The sequence below is a fragment of the Impatiens glandulifera genome, chromosome 1, assembly GCF_907164915.1.
Source record: "Impatiens glandulifera chromosome 1, dImpGla2.1, whole genome shotgun sequence".
Taxonomy (NCBI): Eukaryota; Viridiplantae; Streptophyta; class Magnoliopsida; order Ericales; family Balsaminaceae; genus Impatiens; species Impatiens glandulifera.
The window spans coordinates 578,729-601,327 of NC_061862.1; the positions used below are offsets into that span (position 1 = coordinate 578,729).

The 22,599-nt window shown below is 34.7% G+C and overlaps 2 protein-coding genes and 3 non-coding genes across 11 annotated transcripts; all 5 read left to right on the forward strand.

Annotated features, from left to right (window-relative positions):
• Nucleotides 1-5,785: 5,785 nt before the first annotated feature.
• LOC124920686 (histone acetyltransferase HAC12-like) lies at nt 5,786-13,980 on the forward strand. 7 transcript variants are annotated; one of them, XM_047461234.1, is made up of 17 exons: nt 5,786-5,936; nt 6,406-6,464; nt 6,753-6,965; nt 7,052-7,145; nt 7,362-7,575; nt 7,656-7,865; nt 8,151-10,033; nt 10,586-10,885; nt 10,949-11,242; nt 11,318-11,446; nt 11,624-11,824; nt 11,907-12,049; nt 12,132-12,435; nt 12,518-12,657; nt 12,734-13,205; nt 13,288-13,526; nt 13,615-13,980. In XM_047461234.1, exons 3-17 carry the CDS (start codon nt 6,772-6,774, stop codon nt 13,685-13,687), a joined length of 4,890 nt encoding a protein of 1,629 aa, XP_047317190.1. In that variant the 5' UTR covers nt 5,786-5,936; nt 6,406-6,464; nt 6,753-6,771; the 3' UTR covers nt 13,688-13,980. The 7 variants fall into 7 exon arrangements, with proteins under 7 accessions (XP_047317190.1, XP_047317195.1, XP_047317194.1 ...); XM_047461239.1 differs by lacking the exon at nt 6,406-6,464 and having other exon boundaries at nt 8,151-9,677; nt 9,768-10,033; XM_047461238.1 differs by lacking the exon at nt 6,406-6,464 and having other exon boundaries at nt 13,593-13,980.
• A 943-nt stretch (nt 13,981-14,923) lies between these two features.
• On the forward strand, nt 14,924-16,031 carry LOC124920977 (transmembrane ascorbate ferrireductase 2-like). Its single transcript, XM_047461569.1, has 4 exons — nt 14,924-14,950; nt 15,078-15,243; nt 15,355-15,403; nt 15,486-16,031. Exons 2-4 carry the CDS (start codon nt 15,100-15,102, stop codon nt 15,983-15,985), a joined length of 693 nt encoding a protein of 230 aa, XP_047317525.1. The 5' UTR covers nt 14,924-14,950; nt 15,078-15,099; the 3' UTR covers nt 15,986-16,031.
• Nucleotides 16,032-19,834: 3,803 nt separating this feature from the next.
• LOC124922845 lies at nt 19,835-19,958 on the forward strand. Its single transcript, XR_007097897.1, has one exon. It is a non-coding gene; the product is annotated as a small nucleolar RNA SNORD14 (small nucleolar RNA).
• A 77-nt stretch (nt 19,959-20,035) lies between these two features.
• On the forward strand, nt 20,036-20,158 carry LOC124922839. Its single transcript, XR_007097891.1, has one exon. It is a non-coding gene; the product is annotated as a small nucleolar RNA SNORD14 (small nucleolar RNA).
• A 53-nt stretch (nt 20,159-20,211) lies between these two features.
• On the forward strand, nt 20,212-20,335 carry LOC124922840. Its single transcript, XR_007097892.1, has one exon. It is a non-coding gene; the product is annotated as a small nucleolar RNA SNORD14 (small nucleolar RNA).
• Nucleotides 20,336-22,599: the final 2,264 nt, after the last annotated feature.

The window sequence follows — 22,599 nt, forward strand, 5'->3', positions numbered from 1 at the left end:
ATTTTCTATTCATTATATTTTTATGATTTAGAAATGCAGAATCTAGTGCGAACTAAAAACTCAAAAAAAAACTTGATTTGATGTTGTGCTCTGCTGCTCTTTTATATTGAAGCGTAGCAACGGTCGAATCTGATTCTTGTATACGTGAATTGACCGGGAGGATTCGCCATACCAAAAATTCAAATATTCAGGGATAGTGAATAGACCGGGAGGATTCGCCGTACCTAGAATTCAGATATTCAGGGATCGTGAATTGACTGAGAGAATTCGTCGTTGTACTATACTACTTTTTTATATTGAAATGTAGAAACAGTTGAATCTGATACATGTCAGCTTTCTGATGGTTGTACATGACAGTTGTACACTTTGGCGTCTTAAGCTTATGAATCAGTCTATTGAAAGCGAGTGTTGCTGATAAACTATGTTGATACGAAAGTGCTTCTTCAAACGGCTGTTAGCGCTAGGCTGTTGTCAGTGCTCTTTCAGACTACTGTGAAGCAAAATTGTTGTTAGTTCTTTAGACTATTGCTGAAGTAAGGCTATTGTTAGCGTTTTTTCAGACTGCTGCTGAATCAAGGCTGCTACGAGCATTTCTTCAGACTTCTGCTGAAGCAAGACTGTGTTGTTAACGCTTCTTCAGAGTGCTGCTGAAGCACGGTTGCTGTCAGCGCTTCTTCAGACTGCTGTTAAAGCAAGGCTGCTATTAGTACTTCTTCAGACTACTATTGAAGCAAGGTTGTTGTTAGCGTTTTTCAGACTTCTGTTGAAGGAAGGATACTGTCAGCGCTTCTTCAGACTACTACTGAAGCAAGGCTGCTGATAGCACTTTTCAGACTACTACTGAAGCAAGGCGGTTGTTAGCGTTTCTTTAGATTGCTGCTAAAGCAAGCTTGTTGACAGCGTGCTGAAACAAGCCTGATGTCAGCGTGCTGAAGACAACTCTGTTGTTGGCAACCCTGCTGCCAATGCCTCTTCAGCTCTACTTACGTCAGCTTAGTTGTCAACGCCTCATGAGCTGTATCTACGCATTAAACAATTTCATAACTTAGTTTTATTCATTTTATAACACATCATCAAAACAATATCGTATTGATTAAAGTTAGTTTTATTGTCCTAAGTTCATTTTAATCAATTGAAGCGTTTTTCTTAACTGAACTTAATTAATTATTTCTCTTTTAATTAATTTCCCCTTTTTCTTTATTTAATTTAATATAACACATGACAAAGTAGTTTAATGTATTGCATACCAAACGCGCAGTTTATCAGGTTTGGGTGTTTTCTGATCTTCTGGATGACAATAGAGAATATATTCTTCACCCTTTGTAGGTGGGCATGCCCATATATATAGTAATCCAAATAGCCAATCTAAAACCCAAAATATTTTTTATCAATAAAAGGTAAGCAAATAAATTAAGTAACGTGAAAAATAAAAGCTAACCAGTATTTCATGGTAAACAAAGGTACGAAGAGCCTTATCTATTCTGGTTGTAGTGCTTACTGAAGTCCCTACTAAGGGATCAATTGAAACACCAGTTGCTGCATCAGCTGGTATTATTGTTGAAAGACCTGCGGGCAATATTGTTGTTACCCCTAATGTTGTGACTGCTAGCCAGATTGCTGAAACTCTAGTTGTTAAAATAGTTGTTGGCCCTATTGCAACACAACCGAAAGAAACAACTCCTAAAGTTGTTGTCCCCATATTAGCCATCTCTCTAACGACAACAAAAGAAATGTCCAAGTAGCTAGAGGAATCGCGTTCAGGGAACTTGTCCCTGATGCTGAACAGACTGCCGAAGTTGTAGGAAAGGGTAAAGATTCAGTCAGTTCTCCATGGTGCCGATCTGAGTCAGAGGAGGTGCACTACACTCGATCCTTAAACGAAGACAGGCCAACTACAATCCTCTAGAGAGGACTACATGGCTGGACGTCAGGGTCAATATCCGCCTGCAACAGATCCTGGACTCCTTCAGCTCGATTGTCTTGTCGTTTATTCTCAAGTAATGCTGAACAACAAAAGGGGAAGTCCTTGGTTGTGTTGAATAGTTCAGATGCCGAAGAGCAACTGTTCTTCGTTAAGAAGTTGCAGACCTCTATAGAAGCACATCAGTGTCTCCCTTTTGTAAAGCGGCTGCCTATCCAATTTAAGCAAAGATAGGTCAACTACAATCCTTTGGAGAGGACTGCATGGCTGGACGTCAGGGTCAATATTCGTCTGCAACAGATCCTGGACTCCTTCAGCTCGATTGCCTTTTCGTTTATTCTTTAGTAATGCTGAACAGCAAAAGGAGAAGTCCTTGGCTGTGTTGAACAGTTCAGATACCGAAGAGCAACTGTTCTTCGTTGAGAAGATGCGGACCTCTATAGAATCAACATCAGTGTCTCCCTTCTGTAAAGCGGTTGTCTATCCAATTACAGATCAGTTGCCTCTATAAGCAACTGGGCAAAAACATTTTCATTCTACTACTGAGCAGTAAGTATCCCAAATTACTAAGCAACATCCATCTCCTACTCATGAGAAGGAGCCCTCTGCAGCTGCTGAGCAGTCATCTTCTTATGCTGCTGAGCATAACTCCTCAAACGCTTTTGAGAAGAGATCTCAGAAGCAGCTGAACACCACTCCTCCCCTGCTCATGAGAAGGAGCACTCCTCTGAAAAGTTTTTCTCCCCTGACTCAGAGAAGGAGCGATTTAAAGCTGCTAAGCAACATTCCTCCCTTGCTCTTGAGAGAAGGAACTGTCTTAGGGTATTGTGCTGATATCTTCAGATTCTGAGCCGGAACCCAGTTCGGCTGCCAAGAAGACTCCTTCCGCACCCAAGCAGCAATCCCTCCCGACTGCATCTAGTCACTCTGAAGAAGTGACTGGATTTCTCAAGGACCTTTGTGTAGAAATTCAAGGGGTCGACGACGAGTCTCGAGCGCTAGTTCAAGTTCCCACTCCTCGAGTCTCTTCTTCCTCCAAAGAGCCATAGCTATCTACCATTGAGGTAAGTATTCAAGTCTCCCATCTTCGCATTCTCCAAGCCAGTTCCCATCTGGAACGGTCATCTCCCTCTTCTCCAGAGGAGTCATCTCGAGGAACGGTGGATCTTCAAAGTCTAATTGAAGACGTCATGGCGCTATCTTTGGTGTATTGGAATTTTTGAAGGAGCAGTCCGCTGCTACATCAACTACAACGTCCTCAGTAGTTTCGGCACAAGATGATATCCGTAACCAAGTTTCGAGGAGTACTATTGAGGTGACGATCATAAAGGAGGCAATGACTAGACTAAAATCCATTCTAATCAAAACCGCATTCGATCATCACAAAGATCTCTCCACGAAAATTGATACTCTCGTCTTTCATCTTGTCGAGTAACAAACCATCTCAAGAATATAGCAGACAAACATATAGAAGATGATGATGTTGTTAAAAAGGGGAAAGCAGTCGAGGTGGAAGATCAGGCAAGGAGAAGCCTGGATGAGGAGGAAGGGGACTCTTACTCTAAAGGAAAATAGAGAGGAAGCCAGTTGAAGACTCGAGCTAAAAAGGAGGATATCTAAACTCTGTATATTTTGTATTTTTGTAAATATATAATTTATCTTTGATTTCCTGATTTAGTTTTAGGAGAAATTGTTGGAATAAATTAAATAAAGAAAAATGGGGAATTAATTAAAAGAGAAATAATTAATTAAGTTCAATTAAGATAAACGCTTCAATTCATTAAAATGAACTTAAGACAATAAAACTAAGTTTAATCAATACGTCATTCTTTTGATGATGCGTTATTAAATGAATAAAACTAAGTTATGCGATTGTTTAATGCGCAGGTACATCTCATGAGACGCTGGCAACTAATCTGACATCAGTAATGCTGAAGAGGCATTGACAACAGAGTTGTCAGCAGTAGAGTTTTCTTCAGCACGCTAATATCAGGCTTGCTTCAACATCAATCTGAAAAAGCACTAACAACAACCTTGTTTCAGCAGCAGTCTTGTTTCAGCAGCAGTCTGAAGAAGCGCTAGCAGCAGCCTTGCTTCAACAGCAGTCTGAAGAGCTAACATCAGTTTTGCTTCATCAACAGTCTGAAGAAACGCTGACAACAGTCTAGCGCTAACAACCGTCTGAAAAAGCGCTTTCTTATCAGCATATTTTGATTAGGACCTATTTGAGATTTATTTTTAGATCCTAATACCCTAAAATTGATATTTTCCAGGTATATTTCTCACCAATCGTCGATAACAACCCCATGTATACCAGCATTTAAATATTGTTGTTATAATTTTAAATACACGAAAAACATATGCATGTCTAGGACCTGAAGAATAATTGATCAAACAAAACATAATAAAACCAATTTTTCAAAAAGTTAAGACTTTACATAGTAGAGACAATTTTAAATGAGTACGGGGATATAGCGTGAAAGCTCTTTCCCTAGTATCACCAATCATCGAACCAAAAAGAAACTCTAGTCAAAAATACGTTTGTAAACGTATACTTTCATTGATTTAAAAAATCAATTCACTACTTTTATCAAATAAATAATCACTTAAATTAATTATCTTAAATTCATTTAAATACATATTTCTTTAATCAAATTTTAATTTGAGTATTTTAAATCTAAAAAATTATTTAAAATTCGATCAAAATTAATTATTGTTATAATTAATTTCAAAATATTAGAACATATTTTTCTAAAAAAAAAAATTAATTATGAAGAACTAGCATGACACCCCATAACTATGGTTCCCCACTTCAACTCAAAACGTTTTCAGATAAAATCGAATCCGTGACATTTTGGTCTCTTAAACTATATTTCTCTAAATTTTTTAAAAATAATATTTTATTAAAAAGATTTCTAACACGCAAACCGATCTCGAACTTTTTCCGGGACAAGGGTTTTCCGACTATCTTATTTTTATTTTATAATCCGAAATTAATTATTTTCAGAAGTTGTAAACACTACGATGTCTCAAAATATAAATATTTATTTAATAATCAGTGAAATAAGCCTGGATTTTATAAAATAATAGAAACGAGATCTATTAAAAGTATATTAATTTAAAGAATTAAAAAATATTATAATCCATACCTCCTCAATAAATAAATTACTTCTATTGTATAAATATTAAATTATACATATAAAAAATAATAATAGTATTATCATATTATTCGACTTATTTAATAATGTTGGGATAATAATATCTGTATATTACTATATATATTAACATAATTAATTTAGTGACTTTATAATAGTAATTAAGCTACTTAAAGTAAAAAATACATAAAAACATACATCCTATAACACTAACTTATCACAATCAACACATTAACAAGTTATTAAAGTGATTTAAATATAAGAGCTCTAAAGATTATATAACAAATGTTTTAAAACGGTTAGGTTAATTTGTATTATTTTATAGCTTGTTTGTTTTTATGTGCTAGGACATATATTTATCAATTAGAATAACTTAGATCTAGTTTGTTCTTGGGAGATATTGAATCTTTTTAAAATTTAATATTTGGTCAAAGTAAGAAATGAAAGTTATTTTATTTTGATTTGATATTAAATATTTATTAATTTAAATAAAACTTTTTAGATAAAAAGTAGGAAAAAGTATAATATTTTAAATAAAGATGTAGAATTTTGTTTTTGATATTTGACTTACAAAATAAATAAATCAGATATGAAGCTAAAATATCTGAATCATATTAACAAACTAGACCCTAGTCTCTTTCTTATTCTGACGGCGGCCGAGATATATATATATTTTTATATAATTTATATTAATATTTGTAGGTTTTGAGTTTGGAGGGAAGAGGGACATCGTACGTAACATTGGGTTTGTCGATAAGATCTCGGATTGCGCTAGGTTTTGTTTAGAAGTCTGCATGCCACCGTTTTTTTGTTGATAGTCAAGGAATTGCTTGGATTGCGACCAATGTGCTTTCTCTCAGGTTTTGTTTTCGCCTCTCTTCTCCATCTATCTCTTAATCGAACGTATCTGTTGTTATGCCGCATTGTGATCGATGTTCTCTACCCAGAATTTTACCTTTTTCTTCTCTTTCTCGGGCCTACAATCCCGACCCGACCTTGATTATCTGTGGGGACGAGTTAGGTATTCGGGAATTTCGCCCTTCTTCCAGAACTACGATTTACATAACCATGTCATGCATTTACTTACATTATTCCTATCTTTAATTATGCCCAGACTTGGCAAGGCGGTCTGGAATTGATGTTTGTAGTTTCACATTCAATTTTTCTTTCATGCGATTCACCCATTATGCAGTAACTACGGAATTAGATAATGTAAATCCACATTAATGTTTTAACTATAAAAAGCTCTTCCTTTTACATGCTTATGACATTGTTCTCATGGGATTGATTAACTGGGTTAAAAGTTTTATAATTCACTGTTGTTTGTAGGAAGCTGATGCTTTAATTGAACTTTTATTGGAAGTGAAACTTTTACTTTGGTTCCCCAGGTTACTTCTGTTTCTACTCCATACCCTTTAACAGGAGGATAACAATCAAAATGTTTTTCTTAGAACTTGCATTTAGTAGTAGTAGTAGTAGTAGTAGTAGTAACCTGCTATTTCCTGAAATGTCACTGTAGTCACATGTTTTAGAGTTATAAATTTCACATTTTGTCTGCTGCTGTATCTGCTTTTAACCAGACACGAGTCTTGTTTTCTACTCTTAAGTTTTAAGTGTTCAGTTGAGATGAACACAATTTGCAAGGCTTGACAATTGCTTGATTTTTCACTTTGCAGAACAAACTCGTAAGACACAATGGACCGGAATACATATGAACATGGGATTTCATTCAATCGCATAGAAAATCAAGTTACGCATATTGCTTCACAAACCTCCCAGCTGCATCAAAGTGGTTTAAATTATTGTCCTACCGGAGAAGGAAAATCTCAAACTGATCAAAACAAGAACTCGAGAGCTAACAATGTCAATAGTTTGAGTGAAAATAACAGGTAAGCTTGCCTTGTTAGCATTAAGATTGTTAAACGTAAGATTTACTTTTATCACTGTTTCCATAACATCCATGCTCTTTATGCAGGTCTGAGAATCATATTCAACAAAGTGAAGTTATCTGGGGAGTATGTATGCCACCTTGTCAGCAAGTATTGGAACATGTTAATGTTTCTTCTAATGTATGTACTGCATAAATAATTCAAAGTTAATTCTGTTTTGTTCCGATGGTTAGGTCAGCTGATGAAATGGTTTCCCTATTGATTATCCCAGTATTAATAATAAATACACTGCCAGTTCCTTTTCATGATATATAAAAGTCAAATTGGGATATAGATTTTGGTTGCTGCACAAATTATTACATGACTTGAGATAATATATTGTTTATTTGACTATAGGAAGGTGCAGACCCACAAGTGCAACCAAGTATGATAAAACATGATCCACTTGATGTTGTTCCATCTAGTCAACAATGTTATATGCCTTTGCTCGGTAAATCATCTTCATTTTTTCCTCCAGCTACTGTTCCTACAAGTTTCAGTGGGCAATGTGGTGCATACAGAACAAATGGCCCCGTCCTCTTTAAAAATGGATCACTTTGTTCTTCCAAGGGTAACCTGGCTACCTTTTTCCTATTTTTCCCATTATATACAACATACAAGTCATCCCATGGTTTTACTTCGGTTTTGCAGTTCCCCCCCTGTCTACTGATTGTTACCAGGGAGTTGCAAGGATTCCTTTGGATTCAGTGAAGTCCAGCCGCTTTTCACTTGAGGGCATGAGACATGTTTCAGCTGCCGCTTCTCCTTCTCCTGATCAATCATCATCTGTCACGTCTTGTTTTGAAATAGACACTGTAGCTTTTGACAGCCGACCTACTTTTCCTGGTAAACCTAATGCATGTATGGATTCTTTGTTCTTCCTAGAAACCTCAAGATTTTTAATAGTTTAAAATATTTAATGCATAACTTAGGTTTCAACTGATTTGTCCATTGACACAACTGTTGTCTTTTGCAACAAAAATATTATTGTTATCAGTACATATATAAATTCTCCTACAATGTATATTGACAGAAAAATATACCCCCCCAAAAAATGTCGTAACCAAACCACATTTACTCTCTTTGATGGCTTGGTTTATCGTTTTCTTTCTCACAGTACTTATTTATTGTCTGAATTTTTATCAGATGAATTAAGATTGAAAAGATATGGAGGGCTTTCCAAAGACAATCAAAATTTATACAATAAGAAGTTCCCCTCAGTGCCAGTGGAAAGCCATGTCTTACCGCCTTCAACTTGCCCAAATTTCTACCCGGAACAAAGGAAGTCCTCCGATATTGCCCCAAATGCATATTTGGATAACTTAGTTCCATTTTCCAATGAAGGAGTATTAAGTTGCAATGTAGTTGTACCTGGGTTTAAAAGACAACAAGAGGCATTTGTGCAATTAGACAAGTCACCAACCGCTGAATACCAACAGCTGAATAAGAAGCATAAATATATCTTTGAACAACAACCATCTGTGTTGCATGATACTCTATCAAACGGTGTTCATTATGCACCATCAGAAAGTTCTGCTCTCATTTCACAGCCGACATTAGTTTCCAGACCTGTGACCAATGTGATGTTATCCAAAGTTCTTATGTGTTACATTAAACACAAATTAGAGCATCCGGGGCATTCACAAGCTTCTTTTTTAACTTATTTGCATTCAGCTATATGCAGACAAGGCAAATGTAACTGCGACCTATATCTCAAAGCTACATCTCATTTTGATATTTGCCGTAGCTGGGATTGCGTCTTATGCAGCTCTGCCAGAAAATCGCGTGTCAAAGGCCGATCTACTTGGGGATCAAGAAAGCTGGAGAGTAACAAGTTAAGCCACACCATTGCTCGTGATACTGAAGATTTCCCTCCATCTAAACATGTGAAAATGGGCAATATATGTCATGTTGATCCATCAGAAAATGAATCTCATGATGATGTACATGTTATGAATATACAGAAAGGAGCAGAAAAGCCCGTAACAGAAAAATTGCAGGAAGTGCATCTTATTGTGGAAAGATCGATTTGTGTCAGACCACCAGTAGCAAGCAGTGCAGTAATGATCAATAATACGACTGGGATTATAGAGACCCTGAATCCTCATGTCGTAGCAACCAGTGCTCATGATACTGAAGATTTCCCTCCATCTAAACGTGTGAAAATGGGCAATATATGTCATGTTGGTCCATCAGAAAATGAATCTCATGATGATGTACATGTTATGAATATGCAGAAAGGAGCAGAAAAGCCTGTAACAGAAAAATTGCAGGAAGTGCATCTTATTGTGGAAAGATCGACTTGTGTCAGACCACCAGTAGCAAGCAGTGCAGTAATGATCAATAATATGACTGGGATTATAGAGACCCTGAACCCTCATGTCGTATGCACTCATCCTGAAGTTCTGAGTGATTGCTCTAAAGTAGTGGAGAAAGTCGGTGAGCCCTGTAAAGCCGTTACGCATGATGTCACAGATAATTCCTTAATAGTAAGATCTGGTATTGTTACTGATAAAATTCTTGACATGACTCACAAAAGATGGGAAGCTGTGTCTGCTTCTATTCACGATACTGAAAATGTTGGCTCAGATAATTTGTCTGCTTCTATTCATCAAACTGAAAATGTTGGCTCAGATAATCTGTCTGCTTCTATTCATAATACTGAAAATGTTGGTTCAGATAATTTATCTGCTTCTATTCATCAAACTGAAAATGTTGACTCAGATAATCTGTCTTCTTCTATTCATAATACTGAAAATGTTGGCTCAGATAATCTTTCGGTCACAAATCCTGTTAGTATATCTTCACTTGCTGAAGCATCCTTCGTCTCTCTAAGAGAGGAGGAGAAGCAAGTCACAGTCATGCCTACTCTAACAGAACATGCAGCAAATTGTGATCTAGTTGCTCCAGAATCTGCTCAAGAGTTAAAGTCAATGGAGTCAAAGACTTTGGGTGTGTCTTTAATTGACTTCTTCACGGCAAAGCAAATAAAGGAACATCTATCAAGTCTCGCACAGAATGTTGGCCAGGTCTGTATAAGTAGACCATCTCAATTGTTTGCAGTTCACTATTGTTATTTCTGATCATTCTTTCCAAATTGTTGCAAACCATTATATCTTGCTATTAAAATCATAAGAAATTTGAGTATTCTTGAAAGATTTCCTTAGCTAGTTCTCTAAGAGCTTGTTTGATGTTGGTTATTTGAGGGTTTTAATGGATTTTTACCAAAAATCTTGTTTGATGAAAAAGTAGGTTATTTGAATTTTTAATTGGTTACATTACTATAATGTCCTTTTGCATTTAATATTTAAATTTTATAAAACTAAATTAAGAGTATTTTAGTATTTTGGTTGATGAATTGAGTGATTTAGTGGTTGAAAATAAATGTTATGGGATTGTTGGATTTTGGATAGAAATCCCAAAAATACCCACACCAAACAAGCTCTAAAGGTTCACTTTAGATGCATCAAGTGCTATACGACACACCTTCATTTTGTTCATACCTTGCATTTATATTATTTTCTAGACATGGATGCAATCTGAAGAATTCTGATAATTTGTATTTCCATGAACTTACATAGAAAGTCAGGAAGGACATGGATCAGAGCACCATGTCACCCGCTGTTGCTGCAAACTTATGCCAGATGTGTTCCTGGAACAGGTTTGTTTTTGCATCTGCACCAATGTATTGCTCATCGTGCTGTGCCCGTATTAAGCCGAATTCAGTCTACTATTGGGGGACGGATGAAACGGAAACAAGACACTGGTTTTGTACTGGATGCTTTAAGGGGTCACATGGCGATAATATAACATTTCATGGGATTTCGATTTCCAAGGCAAAGCTTACCAAGACAAAGAATACTCAAGAAGATGAAGAATTTGTAAGCCAAGTGATTTGAAATTAATTTGTATAGTTTACTAAAGGTAGTTTATATCATGATCGGATACCACCTTTGCAGTGGGTCCAATGCGATAAATGTGAGGGTTGGCAACACCAGATATGTGCTCTTTACAATGACAAAAGAGATTGCGGAGGAAATGCATCATATATTTGTCCAGGATGCCTCTTAAGGAGAATGGAAATGGGAGAACATGTACCTTTGCCAAAGACTGCTGCTTGTGGAGCGAAAGATTTGCCAATCACCAAGCTCAGTGATCATATTGAGCATAGACTCTTTAAACGTCTCAAGCAAGAAAGGGAAGATAGGGCACGTGCTCAACATAAGAATGTCGATGAGGTAAGTACAATTTGTCTTCTTTCTTGGAATGCTGTTGTGCTTAGCACTTTTGAAAACCATTTTAACATTTTCTAGGTGCCTGGAGCAGAGGATCTTGCAGTTAGAGTGGTATTATCTGTCAACAAACTGCTTAAAGTAAATCAGCAGTTTCTGGATATATTTAATGGTAAAGATTACCCAACAGAGTTCCCTTACAAGTCAAAGGTAAATGAATGGTTTTTGATAATTTGAATCTTGATTCTACATTAGTCTTTCATACTGAATAAATATATATACTTTTTTTTAAAAAGGTAAACTTTTATTAAAAAGCGCGCAAGATGCGTTCAAACGTTACAACTGAATAAATATATATACTGATAATATGTTTTACCTTATTATCAGGTCATTCTCTTATTTCAGAAAATTGAAGGGGTAGATGTGTGCTTATTTGGGATGTATGTTCAGGAGTTTGGTTCTGAATGTGGTCTACCAAATAATCGTTGTGTTTACATATCTTACCTTGATTCTGTAAAGTACTTCAGGCCTGACATTAAAACTGTTGCCGGCGAAGCTCTTCGTACCCTTGTTTACCATGAAATACTGGTTCGCCTTTTTCTGTTTTATTTGTTACTCCCTTTCTTTGTTTTCTATTGAGGGCTATTACTGATTTGTTGGTTTCTTTCAGATTGGCTATATGGAATATTGCAAGAAACGAGGCTTTGTTACAGGTTATATATGGGCTTGCCCACCTGTGAAAGGAGAAGATTATATTCTGTACTGTCATCCAGGAGCTCAGAAAACACCAAGATCTGATAAGCTGCGCAACTGGTATGCACATACTTATCCCCCTTGTCAAGTTTGGAATTTAGTTCCGTAATGGACAAATGTGGTGTTTTCTTGTCTTTTGCAGGTACAAATCAATGCTTAGGAAAGCAACAGAAGAGAATATAGTGGTGCAATGCACAAACTTATACGATCATTTCTTTGTGCTTAAAAGAGAACAAAATGTAAAGATAACTGTCGCCCGCTTGCCTTGTTTTGACGGTGACTATTGGTCTGGCTATGCTGTGGAAATGATGAAAAATTTTGATAAAGGAAATGGAGGATCTTCAAGTAACACGATCAAGAAAGCTCCAACGAAGAGAATCTTTAAATCAATGGGTCACACCAATCCATCTGACGACTCAACTAAAGATATTCTAATTATGCAAAAAGTAAAAATCTCAATCTTTTGTACGTCCTGCTCTCTTCCTATCCTATTTGATTATTATTTTCTAACATTTAATCCCCTGACAGCTAGGGCAAACCATCTTACCCGTGAAGGAAGACTTTATTGTAGTCAGCCTACAGTTTCCTTGTACAAATTGCAATGGAGCAATACTACATGGAAGAAGATGGTCTTGCAGTCAATGCAAGAGCTTTCACATTTGTGGAAAGTAAGTTATTCTCTTGGAAGAAAAAAAAATGGTTAATTTTTTGGAGAAAATGACTAATTATTATATTGTGTTTCAGATGCCATGACGACATACCGCATCTCACTGAAGGGGGCACACATACTACCACCAGTGGGGAGAAACATGTAATATCCGAGGTTGATGTTGACGATTTGCCTGTGGATACAGAGGATAGTGATGTTACCATAGAAAATAGCTATTTCGAGAATCGACATTCTTTCTTGAGCTTCTGCCAAGTGAACCATTATCAATTCGATACACTTCGTCGAGCTAAGCATTCCTCAATGATGATCCTCTATAACCTTCACTGTCTAACGACCACCACCAACAACTGCAGCATCTGCAATATCGGTATAACTGCAGCAGCCAATGGATGGCACTGTGACACCTGTCCCAAATTTAACGTCTGCGATTCATGTTATCAACAAAAAGGTGATAGCTGTCATGTTCATAAGTTGAGTGGACGCACATCCAGTTCCGATGATTGTTTAAAAGTTAAGCAGCTTGTGCAGAAGAAACAAAAAAGTGTTGTAAGTAGGCTAAAACATGCTTCAAACAGTGGATCTAATGTTTTCCTAAAGACTGGCTAACGATGTGTGTGTTTTGATGCAGGAGAAAGAAGCATTGGATCTAATGTTCCATATCTCTAAGTGCACACCGAACAATGAAGGTAGAAATGGAAGCACCTGCTCTTATCCAAACTGCCTTAAGGTAAGAGAGCTCTTCCGCCATGCAACCAGATGCAGTCAACGGGCATCTGGGGGATGTAATCACTGTAAAAAAGTGGGCTCGATGTTGAAATTGCATTCCATGAAGTGTGTAGACATGGATTGCATAATCCCGCATTGCTTGTAAGTTCTTCTAGTAAACATCTTTTTCTTCTTTTTTCTTTATTTTCTGATATTGATGCCCGACAGAACACAACAAAACATGGTGCAGGAGTATAAGGAATCATAAGAAGATGATGATCTTGCAGTCTGAGAAGCGGAGAAGGGCTGCTGTAGTCCCTTAGTAAACCTGAATCATGGCTGCAATTGTACAGCTATACCAAATTAGAATAAATTAGCTCATTAAGGGGGGGGGGGGACCTAACTGTCACTGTGAATATCTATATCTATATCATATACTTGAGTTAGATCAAAGGGGATGGATGATGCCAAATTTGGTTACTTTTGTAGAGAAAAGTAACAGTGTTTTTTGATAGATAGATAGAATAAGGACATATTTGCAGACAAAATAAACAAAATTTATTTGTTGGATATCCATTCTTCTCGTCTATGAAAATTAATTAGTAATTACATTTGATTTGATCAACTGTAATCTTATTTAACAATTCTTTAAAGAAATTTTGATTGGGACAAAATACACTTTGTTTGTTCAATGTTCATTTTGGAAACAAAATCAACTAAAATATTTTTTCTTTTACTTTTCAAAATGATATTTTTTTTTAAAAATTTATACAATTCTTTTAAGTTTAGTGATTTAAAACAATACAATAATAAGATTGAATACATGAGAATTATCTACTAATAAAATTTATTAACTCACAAATTTATTTTTGTTAATAAGGATGTGAGGAGTTGATAAATTTTATGTCTTATTGTGTTTTGTGTTAATTGGGATAATTATTATTATTAATTTGTTATTTAATTTTGAATATAGAAACTATTATTACATTTGTAATAACTTTTCAATCTAATTTAAGACATTTTTTATGTGAAAAATCTGTGAATATATAATTTTTTAAAAGCTTAATTATATGTTTCAATTTGAGTCTTTTATATTAAATATTGTCGGAACTTTAAATTGTTTCATATGAAATTGGTTAAATTTTAGTTATTTGAAGCTTTTCTTCCATTAACAAAAACGTGTGCATGTTATCTTATTTTAGTTTTTTTTAATTAATTTATTACGTTTTTTAAATGAAATAATATATATAGAAAAATCTTAAACTTATATATTAAGATTTATGCTTCCAATTTGTTAAGGTTGATTTAGATAACTACAAAAATTTATAATCTTATAGAAGATTTGAGAAATTTAAAAAAAGATAAATTTTGTATTTATTTTTAAATTACTATATAATTAATAACAATAACATTTATTTCGAATTAAATATTTTTTCTAATTAAAACATGTTATTTTAAATTAAATTAAATAAATAATTTGATATAATTGGAAGTTATATATTGAGGCCGGCTCGGTTCTGTTTGTGTATAGATAGATACTTGTTCTGACCCGCAAGTGAAGGATTGCATCTTCCTCGAACTATATAGGTCTCTCTCTCTCTCTAGCATAGCAATGAATGGATTTCTTCTTACTTCTTAGAAACCCTAATATATGAATCTTTGAAGAAATTCTCTCTATCTAAAACTTGGTTTTCCTTCCCATCTCAACACATCGATAGATAGATAGATATTCTCAATGGCGGTTCCAGCGGTCGACTTTCCGATCGTATTCGTAGTGAGAGTCATCGGGACCATAGTCACCGCCCTGGTTCTTATTTGGACAGTGCATTTCAGAGGAGGATTAGCTCTCGTATCCGATAACAAGGATCTCATTTTCAATGTAATTTCTACCTTCTTTTTCATCTGTTTCTAGAAGATCAGTTGATCAAAAAAAAAGTTGTCTCTTTTTCACCAATTCTGATTGGGTATCATCCAAATTTCCTCCTCGCAGGTACATCCTGTTCTAATGGTTTTTGGGCTTGTTATATTGAACGGCGAAGGTATTATTTTCTTAAATTTTTGTTGAATATGGTATTATGATATGATCCTAATATTTTGGTAAATATATTAATGGTGCAACAGCCATTCTAGCATACAAATCAGTTTCAGGAACAAGGAGCTTTAAAAAACTAGTACATCTCGTATTACAGATGATTGCATTCTGCTTGAGCCTAATTGGTGGATGGGCTGCTCTGAAATTTCACAATGACAAGGGAATCGACAACTTCTACAGCCTTCACTCATGGCTAGGTCTTGCTTGTCTTTTCTTATTTGGTCTTCAATGGGCAGCTGGCTTTGTAACATTTTGGTATCCTGGTGGGTCTGGAAAGACCAGATCCAGCCTCTTGCCCTGGCATGTCTTTCTTGGTGGTTTTATTTATGTATTGGCTGTGGTTACTTGCATAACGGGTATTCTTGAAAAGGCTACCTTCCTACAGGGAAGCAAGGTCATATCTCGCTATTCCAACGAGGCTATTCTACTCAACTGTCTTGGAGTGTTGATTTTTGTTCTTGGAGGGTTTGTTATTCTTGCACTTATTGCTCCTTTAACAGCTAGTAAACGACTCCCTCTGAAAGAATAGTAGTAAGTAGTTTAAGTTGGTCAGATCAACAATATCATATCACTAGTAGTATACTTCCATTCTTAAATTATGTAATGGACAACATTTCAAATAAGGCACCATCAATGCCAAACAAAAAACAGTCTTCAGTAATTAAGAGACACTCTACTGCTATTCAATCAATGCAAAGTGAATTTACCCAAAATGTATCTCCAGCCATTGATACCTCTTTAAACCCCGAAGTAACTAGTCTTATAATAACAAATGTTTGTTTAAACCCAAAGTAACTATTCTTATTCTTTTTATAACAATGTTTGTTTAAACCCCCAAAGTAACAAATGTTTGTTTAAACTCCAAAGTAGATCAAGATGGAATAATTTTGATTTCAGATTGTTTTCATATTCATACTTGGGGAGTTTGTTTGTTTGTTTTTTTTCTTTTCTCCAACAAAGTTGTCAGATTTAGTGAATAGATAACCATTCTTAATTATGTTTGTATAAAATATTAGAGGAGTAATATTGGGGATGGAATTTGATAACATTATCTTATTCCTTAAAAATAATAAAAAGTGTGAGAAAAAGAGAAAGAAATTGTTTTAACTACGTCATTCAAAATTATATTGTAACTTATATTTTGCACCCATAATCTTTTATATATATATATATATATAATATATATATATATATATAAATATAAATATAATTATAATTATAATGTTAAAGTCAATTTTCTCTCATACTCTTTATTTCTTAATTAAATTTAAGATTTTAAATATTATAAATATTTTATTTTATATTTTTTTATTTCTAATTATTTTATCCCTTATTTATTATATATATATACTCTCACTAATCATAAAATATATATTTTATTATTAATAATTTATATATATATATATATTATTTTATTTTTCATCATTAACTTTATATAAATACATTTTATCTTTTATTATACATTTTTTTTATCATTATATATATATATATAATATTTTATTTATTAACATAAATAATTTTTTGATTAATATAAAAATTAACTAATTGGTAATAAATATTAAATACAAAATATATATACATACATAAAATAATAAAATTATTTTAACAATTTCAAGTACTCTAGCGGTTAAAATGTTCACATTTTATGCTTGAGACCATGGGTGACACAACTTTTAAACAAATGATACGAGACATCTAAAAGTGTGATGTCGGAATTAGTAGTTGGTTTGATGAGCATTTGAATGTGCGTGGTGGGTGAGTTGTCGTGTGTGAAGTCGGAATTATTGGTTGGTTTGGAGAGCATTTGAAAGTGTGAGGTCACGAAATGAAAGTCGAGTAAGGGTGGTTTGTCGAGTGTGAGTTCAGAATTAGTTGTTGGTTTATAGAGCATTTGAAAGTGTGAGGTCACGACATTAAAGTCGGGTGGTGGGTGGTTTGTCGAGTGTGAGGTCAGAATTAGTTGTTAGGGGTGATGGGTGGTTTATCGAGTGTGAGATCAGAATTAGTGGTTGGTTTGGCGAGCATTTGAAAATGTGAGGTTAGATGGAGGTTAGGGGTGGGTGGTTTATCGAGTGTGAGGTCGAAATTAGTGGTTGGTTTGGCAAGCATTTGAAAGTGTGAGGTCACGAGATGGAGGACGGGTGGTGGATAGTTTGTCGAGTGTGAGGTCGGAATTAGTTGTTGGTTTGACGAGTATTTGAAAGTGTGAGGTCATAAGATGGAGGTCGGTGGTGGGTGGTTTGTCGAGTGTGAGGTCGGAATTAGTGGTTGGTTTGACGAGCATTTAAAAGTGTGAGGTCACTAGATGGAGGTCAGGTGGTGGGTAATTTATCGAGTGTGAGGTCAGAATTATTGGTTGGTTTGGCGAGTATTTGAAAGTGTGAGGTCACGAGATGGAGATCGGGTGGTATGTGGTTTGTCGAGTGTGAGGTCGAAATTAAGATTGGATGTTGAGTTTGACGAAATATAAGAGATCAATTGAAGTCGACTAAGATTGGTGGGTGGTTCCCCGATGGGATAAAAAAGATATATGAAAAAATGTGAGTCACAAGATGATGGTCAATTGATGGATTAAGTGGGGTGTCGAAGGATAAAATATATGTTAATATTAAGTTTAAGATTAAACTTAAATTTTACCAACTAAAACCAATTTTAAATTAATTATTTTTGTATAATATTAATTTTATCTAAAAAATTTAGATAAATAATATTTTAAATATATTTTTGTTCGTGCCTATATTTTAATTAAATTGTGTTAATTTTGTAGAAAAAGATGAAGATATACATTGCATATCAAACAAGGCTTAGGTACAATTAGAAATCAAACCCCAAAACAATAATCCAAACAGATCTTAAAGGGATCGCTTCGTTGCCCCTATGTGATTAAGAAACCTAGCATTTTACTAGTTGTAACTTCGAAGGTACATTTTTTTGGGTTAAGTCGTAGTTGATATTTCTTGATTCATTGCAGGAATTTCTCGAGGTTTAGGACATGTCCTTCTCGATCATTATATTTAAAAATCATGTCATCGACATATATTTCTACTTCCTTGTGGATCATACATATCACGAAGAATCATGATTGCCCTTTGATAGGTGGCTCCCATATTTTTAAGACCGAAAGACATGGTCCTATAACAGAAGGTTCATACTTCTATTATAAACGTGGTCTTTTCTTTGTCTTGCGGGGCCATCGGGATTTGATTGTATCATAAAAATACATCCATGAATAATAATAGTTCATGACCGAGAGGATGGTCGATATATATGTCGATGTGTGGTAGCGAAAAGTGATCTTTAGGACTTGCCTTATTTAGATCCCGATAATGTACGCACACATGTATCTTTTTGTCTTTCTTCAAGACGGGAACTACGTTACCTATCTATGTAGGATATTCCACTACTCGAGAAATTCAGGTTCGAGTTGCTTTCGGACTTCTTCTCAGATTTTGTTCGCAATGTTCTCTTTCATTCGTTTGAGTTTTTGTTTTATGAGCTTAGCATGAGGATATAGAGAAATGTGATGTCGTGTGATACTTGGATCAATGCATGACATGTCCTTGTATGAACAGACAAAAACGTCTTTGTTGGCACTCAACTAACTCTAGACGTTCTCGTGAGTTTAAACTTTGGCCAATTAGTATGATTTGAGGATCGATGACCGTGTTTAAATTGATTTCGATTGTCTTTTCTGCTGTGGAGACAATCTCAACCTCGGTTTCTAAGAAGTGTTTGGTTTCGAAGTTTAAGTCAGAGTAAAAGGAATTATTATTTTTACTCATAGATTCGAAGTCAACTTCTTGTGTTACATCGATATCTTTTGAGGCGATTGTTTGTGCCTAACCGTGGTTTCCTAATGTATTTCTGTCTTGAGAAAACGACTTGAAAGTGCTGTAACTTTAACTTTCTCGATAGCTTCATCGATGTTATTTCCAATTTTTAACAATTTCTTCGTATTTTGTTGGACATTTCCAACACTATTAAGTTGAAAATTTCAGCCATTATTTTGTTCTAATTTCAAAATCATTCTATTTATTTTTATTTGATTATTTATATTAAATTTAAATGATTAAAATTGAATAGGCCTTAGAAGAGGCCCACTCAAGCCCGGCTCAATTCGGCCCGCCCCCAGCCCTATAAGATAATTATTTCTCTATTTCTTAACAAAAATGGGAAAAAAAAAGTTAGTCTTCTTCAACGACCGCCGATCCAGAAACCCTAAAAACGTCCCTCGCTATTCTTTATAATCCTTCTTTTTTTCGGTGTTCATCAAAAATATCATTCAACTCTAGCCGCCTCGGTCCTCTCTCTCTTTCTCTCTCTTTGAGTTCTTCAATTTCTGTCTTTTAGAGTTTTTCAACAATTCTGTTTAATAACGTGTCAATGATGATATATCTAAAGGCTTGTTTCTCAAAACATTCGCAGTGGCCGCCTAACATCTTTCGCCTTCGCCGGGCTCGAGAGATAATGCAGCTATTATCCTTCCTTGGATGTCTGAGTCCTGTTTATTAACTATCTATTGCTTCTTTATGATTTTCCTTGTTTTTGTTTATTTAAATCTGTTTTGAGTTTAAACTGTTGATGATGATGATAATCCGAAGGCTTGTTTCTCAAAACATTCGCAGTGGCCGCCTAATATCTTTCGCCTTCGCCTGGCTTGAGAGATAATGCAGCTATTATCCTTCCTTGGATGTCTGAGCCATGTTTAACTTTTATTCCTTTAATTATGCAATTTGATCTGTTTTAAGTTTGAAAGGTTGATGATGATAAATCCAAAGGCTTGTTTCTCAAAACATTCGCAGTGGCCGCCTAATATCTTTCGCCTTCGCCAGGCTTGAGAGATAATGCAGCTATTATCCTTCCTTGGATGTCTGAACCATGTTATGTTTTGATTTGATTCAATATATATGTTTTTTTTATTTTATCTTCTTATTCTTTCCTGTCCCCAATTGACAATATTTTGTTTTCCTTATATATTGTTACTCTCTGCTTGTAAAAAGTATCTTGTATTGTGATTATGCACTCAGATAATCAACGTTTCATCAACGTATGGATTGACCTGGAAATAACTTTGATTTGCCCATCTTTTGAGAGTGGATCAGACAGATGTAATTGAAGCTCGGTGCCTTGTTTGTGACTGTCGTGATTGGTTTGTTTTGTTACAGCACCCCAGCATGATATGCTCTAGAATTGGGACTGTCTTAAGTTATTCCTGTTGAGACAGTTACACGGCCGCCTTTGATTATGTCTTTTGATAAAATGCTTATCAGAAATGGGTTTGTAGAGATCTCCCTCCATCTCGGCGGGTTCACGTTCCATCTTTTGGCTCTAAGTTACAGCAGTAACATGCTTACCGGATTTTCGGAGTCTTTCTCCAATAATTGTTTTAGTTGAGCAAAATATCGAGAGTTTGCAGGCATCATTTTCGATAGATGTATATGGATTGGTGTGTATGTCTTGTTTGATGCCAAGATATGAAATGTGACAAATAAAATCTTTAAATTCTACTCGCCGTCCAGATTTCCCTAAAGTAAAAAAGCAGAATAAGAGTGACTCACTCATGTGATCAGTCGTGAATTCTCCAAAATGTGAACAATAAAAACTCCAATCTTGCCAACTGAACTAGTACGTGGATTATAGCTTATTGCTGAGTTTCTGAATTATCTTAAAAGGTCCTTAAATATTTGGCTTTCTTTTTAAGATTCTTCTCTGCAAATATCAATTTTCAAATTCACAATCAACTTTATGCTTACAAATTGATTAATTCAATTTCGTGTATCTTTCTGTGTCCGCCACATTTTTGTCCCAACAGGTATAGATGTTGACTTATATCCATACTACTTTAAAATGTGTTATTCTGATTGTACTATGATATGATGTGTTATACCACCAGCATACCAACATTTCCATAGCCTTGGTTGTTCGCATATTTGCGATTCCAAACACTAGTTCAATTGTTAACATCGGTCTTTGGATAAACACATTTTTCATGTATAATACTGTCACTTATGAACAGAGAACAAGTGATTTAATGAGAAACCCCCATTAATGAAGTCCATAAAAATATCTGCCATAGATTATCTCACCTTTTTTTTTGACAAACATTGCATGACTTAATTATCTTATAAATTTCACCTTTTATTTATGGCTTGTAGAATTTTTACCTGTATATGTACCTGAATTTGAGTGTCCTCAATATTGGACCCATGAAATCTCAATATATTTACTCTTACTGAGCTCGATTCTATAACAACTATGCCCTTATACTTATTAACTTTCTGTTCATAAGATTTTTTTTTTCCAATTATCCTCTTCGGCAGCCGTTCCGTTAAGATTTTTTTTTCCAATTATCCTCTTTAGCCATTCCTTCTTAGATTTTAGTTCTCAAAACATATGTTTTTTTTTTCCCACTTGTGATAGAGTGTCCTTGCATTGTTGGTACATTTTTTTTCGATATTCGATAGTGTAATAAAAATCTAATAATTTTGTTAACCATATATGTTGTAGGACTGTCGTGATTCTTTGTTCTAATAAGATTTGAGACTTCGATGATTTGTTCAAATGATGAAGTGATTGCAATATAAGTAATGACCTATTTCTCCACAGCTATGAGAATTAGGGTTTAGGGTTCCAATTGAGCACTTGAACTAGATATTAATGTGGAAATTATGTTTTCCTGTTGCATAACAATATTTTGATCTTGTATACGAGAATAACACATACTTAGTTGGTTTAATATTATAAATAATATAATCACAAAAATTCTAAAGGATTAGGAATAATCATTTACTAATGTTATTTTTATAATGATTATGATTTTGGTGTATCGTGATTTCGATGGATTATGATTTTGGTGTATTGTGATTTCGATGAATTGTGATTTTGGTCGCTTTAGATTTGGATGGATTGTGATTTTGGTGTATAATTAAGTTTGAAATTATACAAACCTTGTGTATGAGAATATTTTTCATTTCACCATATTCTCCTACTTAATTTATTTAGTCATACAAATAATATGATAAGAAATATTGTTGTCGCGTGGAGAGAAACACAATAATTCTAAAAGATTGAGAACGATTACTTATTAATGTTAGTTTTATAGTGACTGTGATTTGGTGGCTTAGATTTTGAATAATTTGTGAT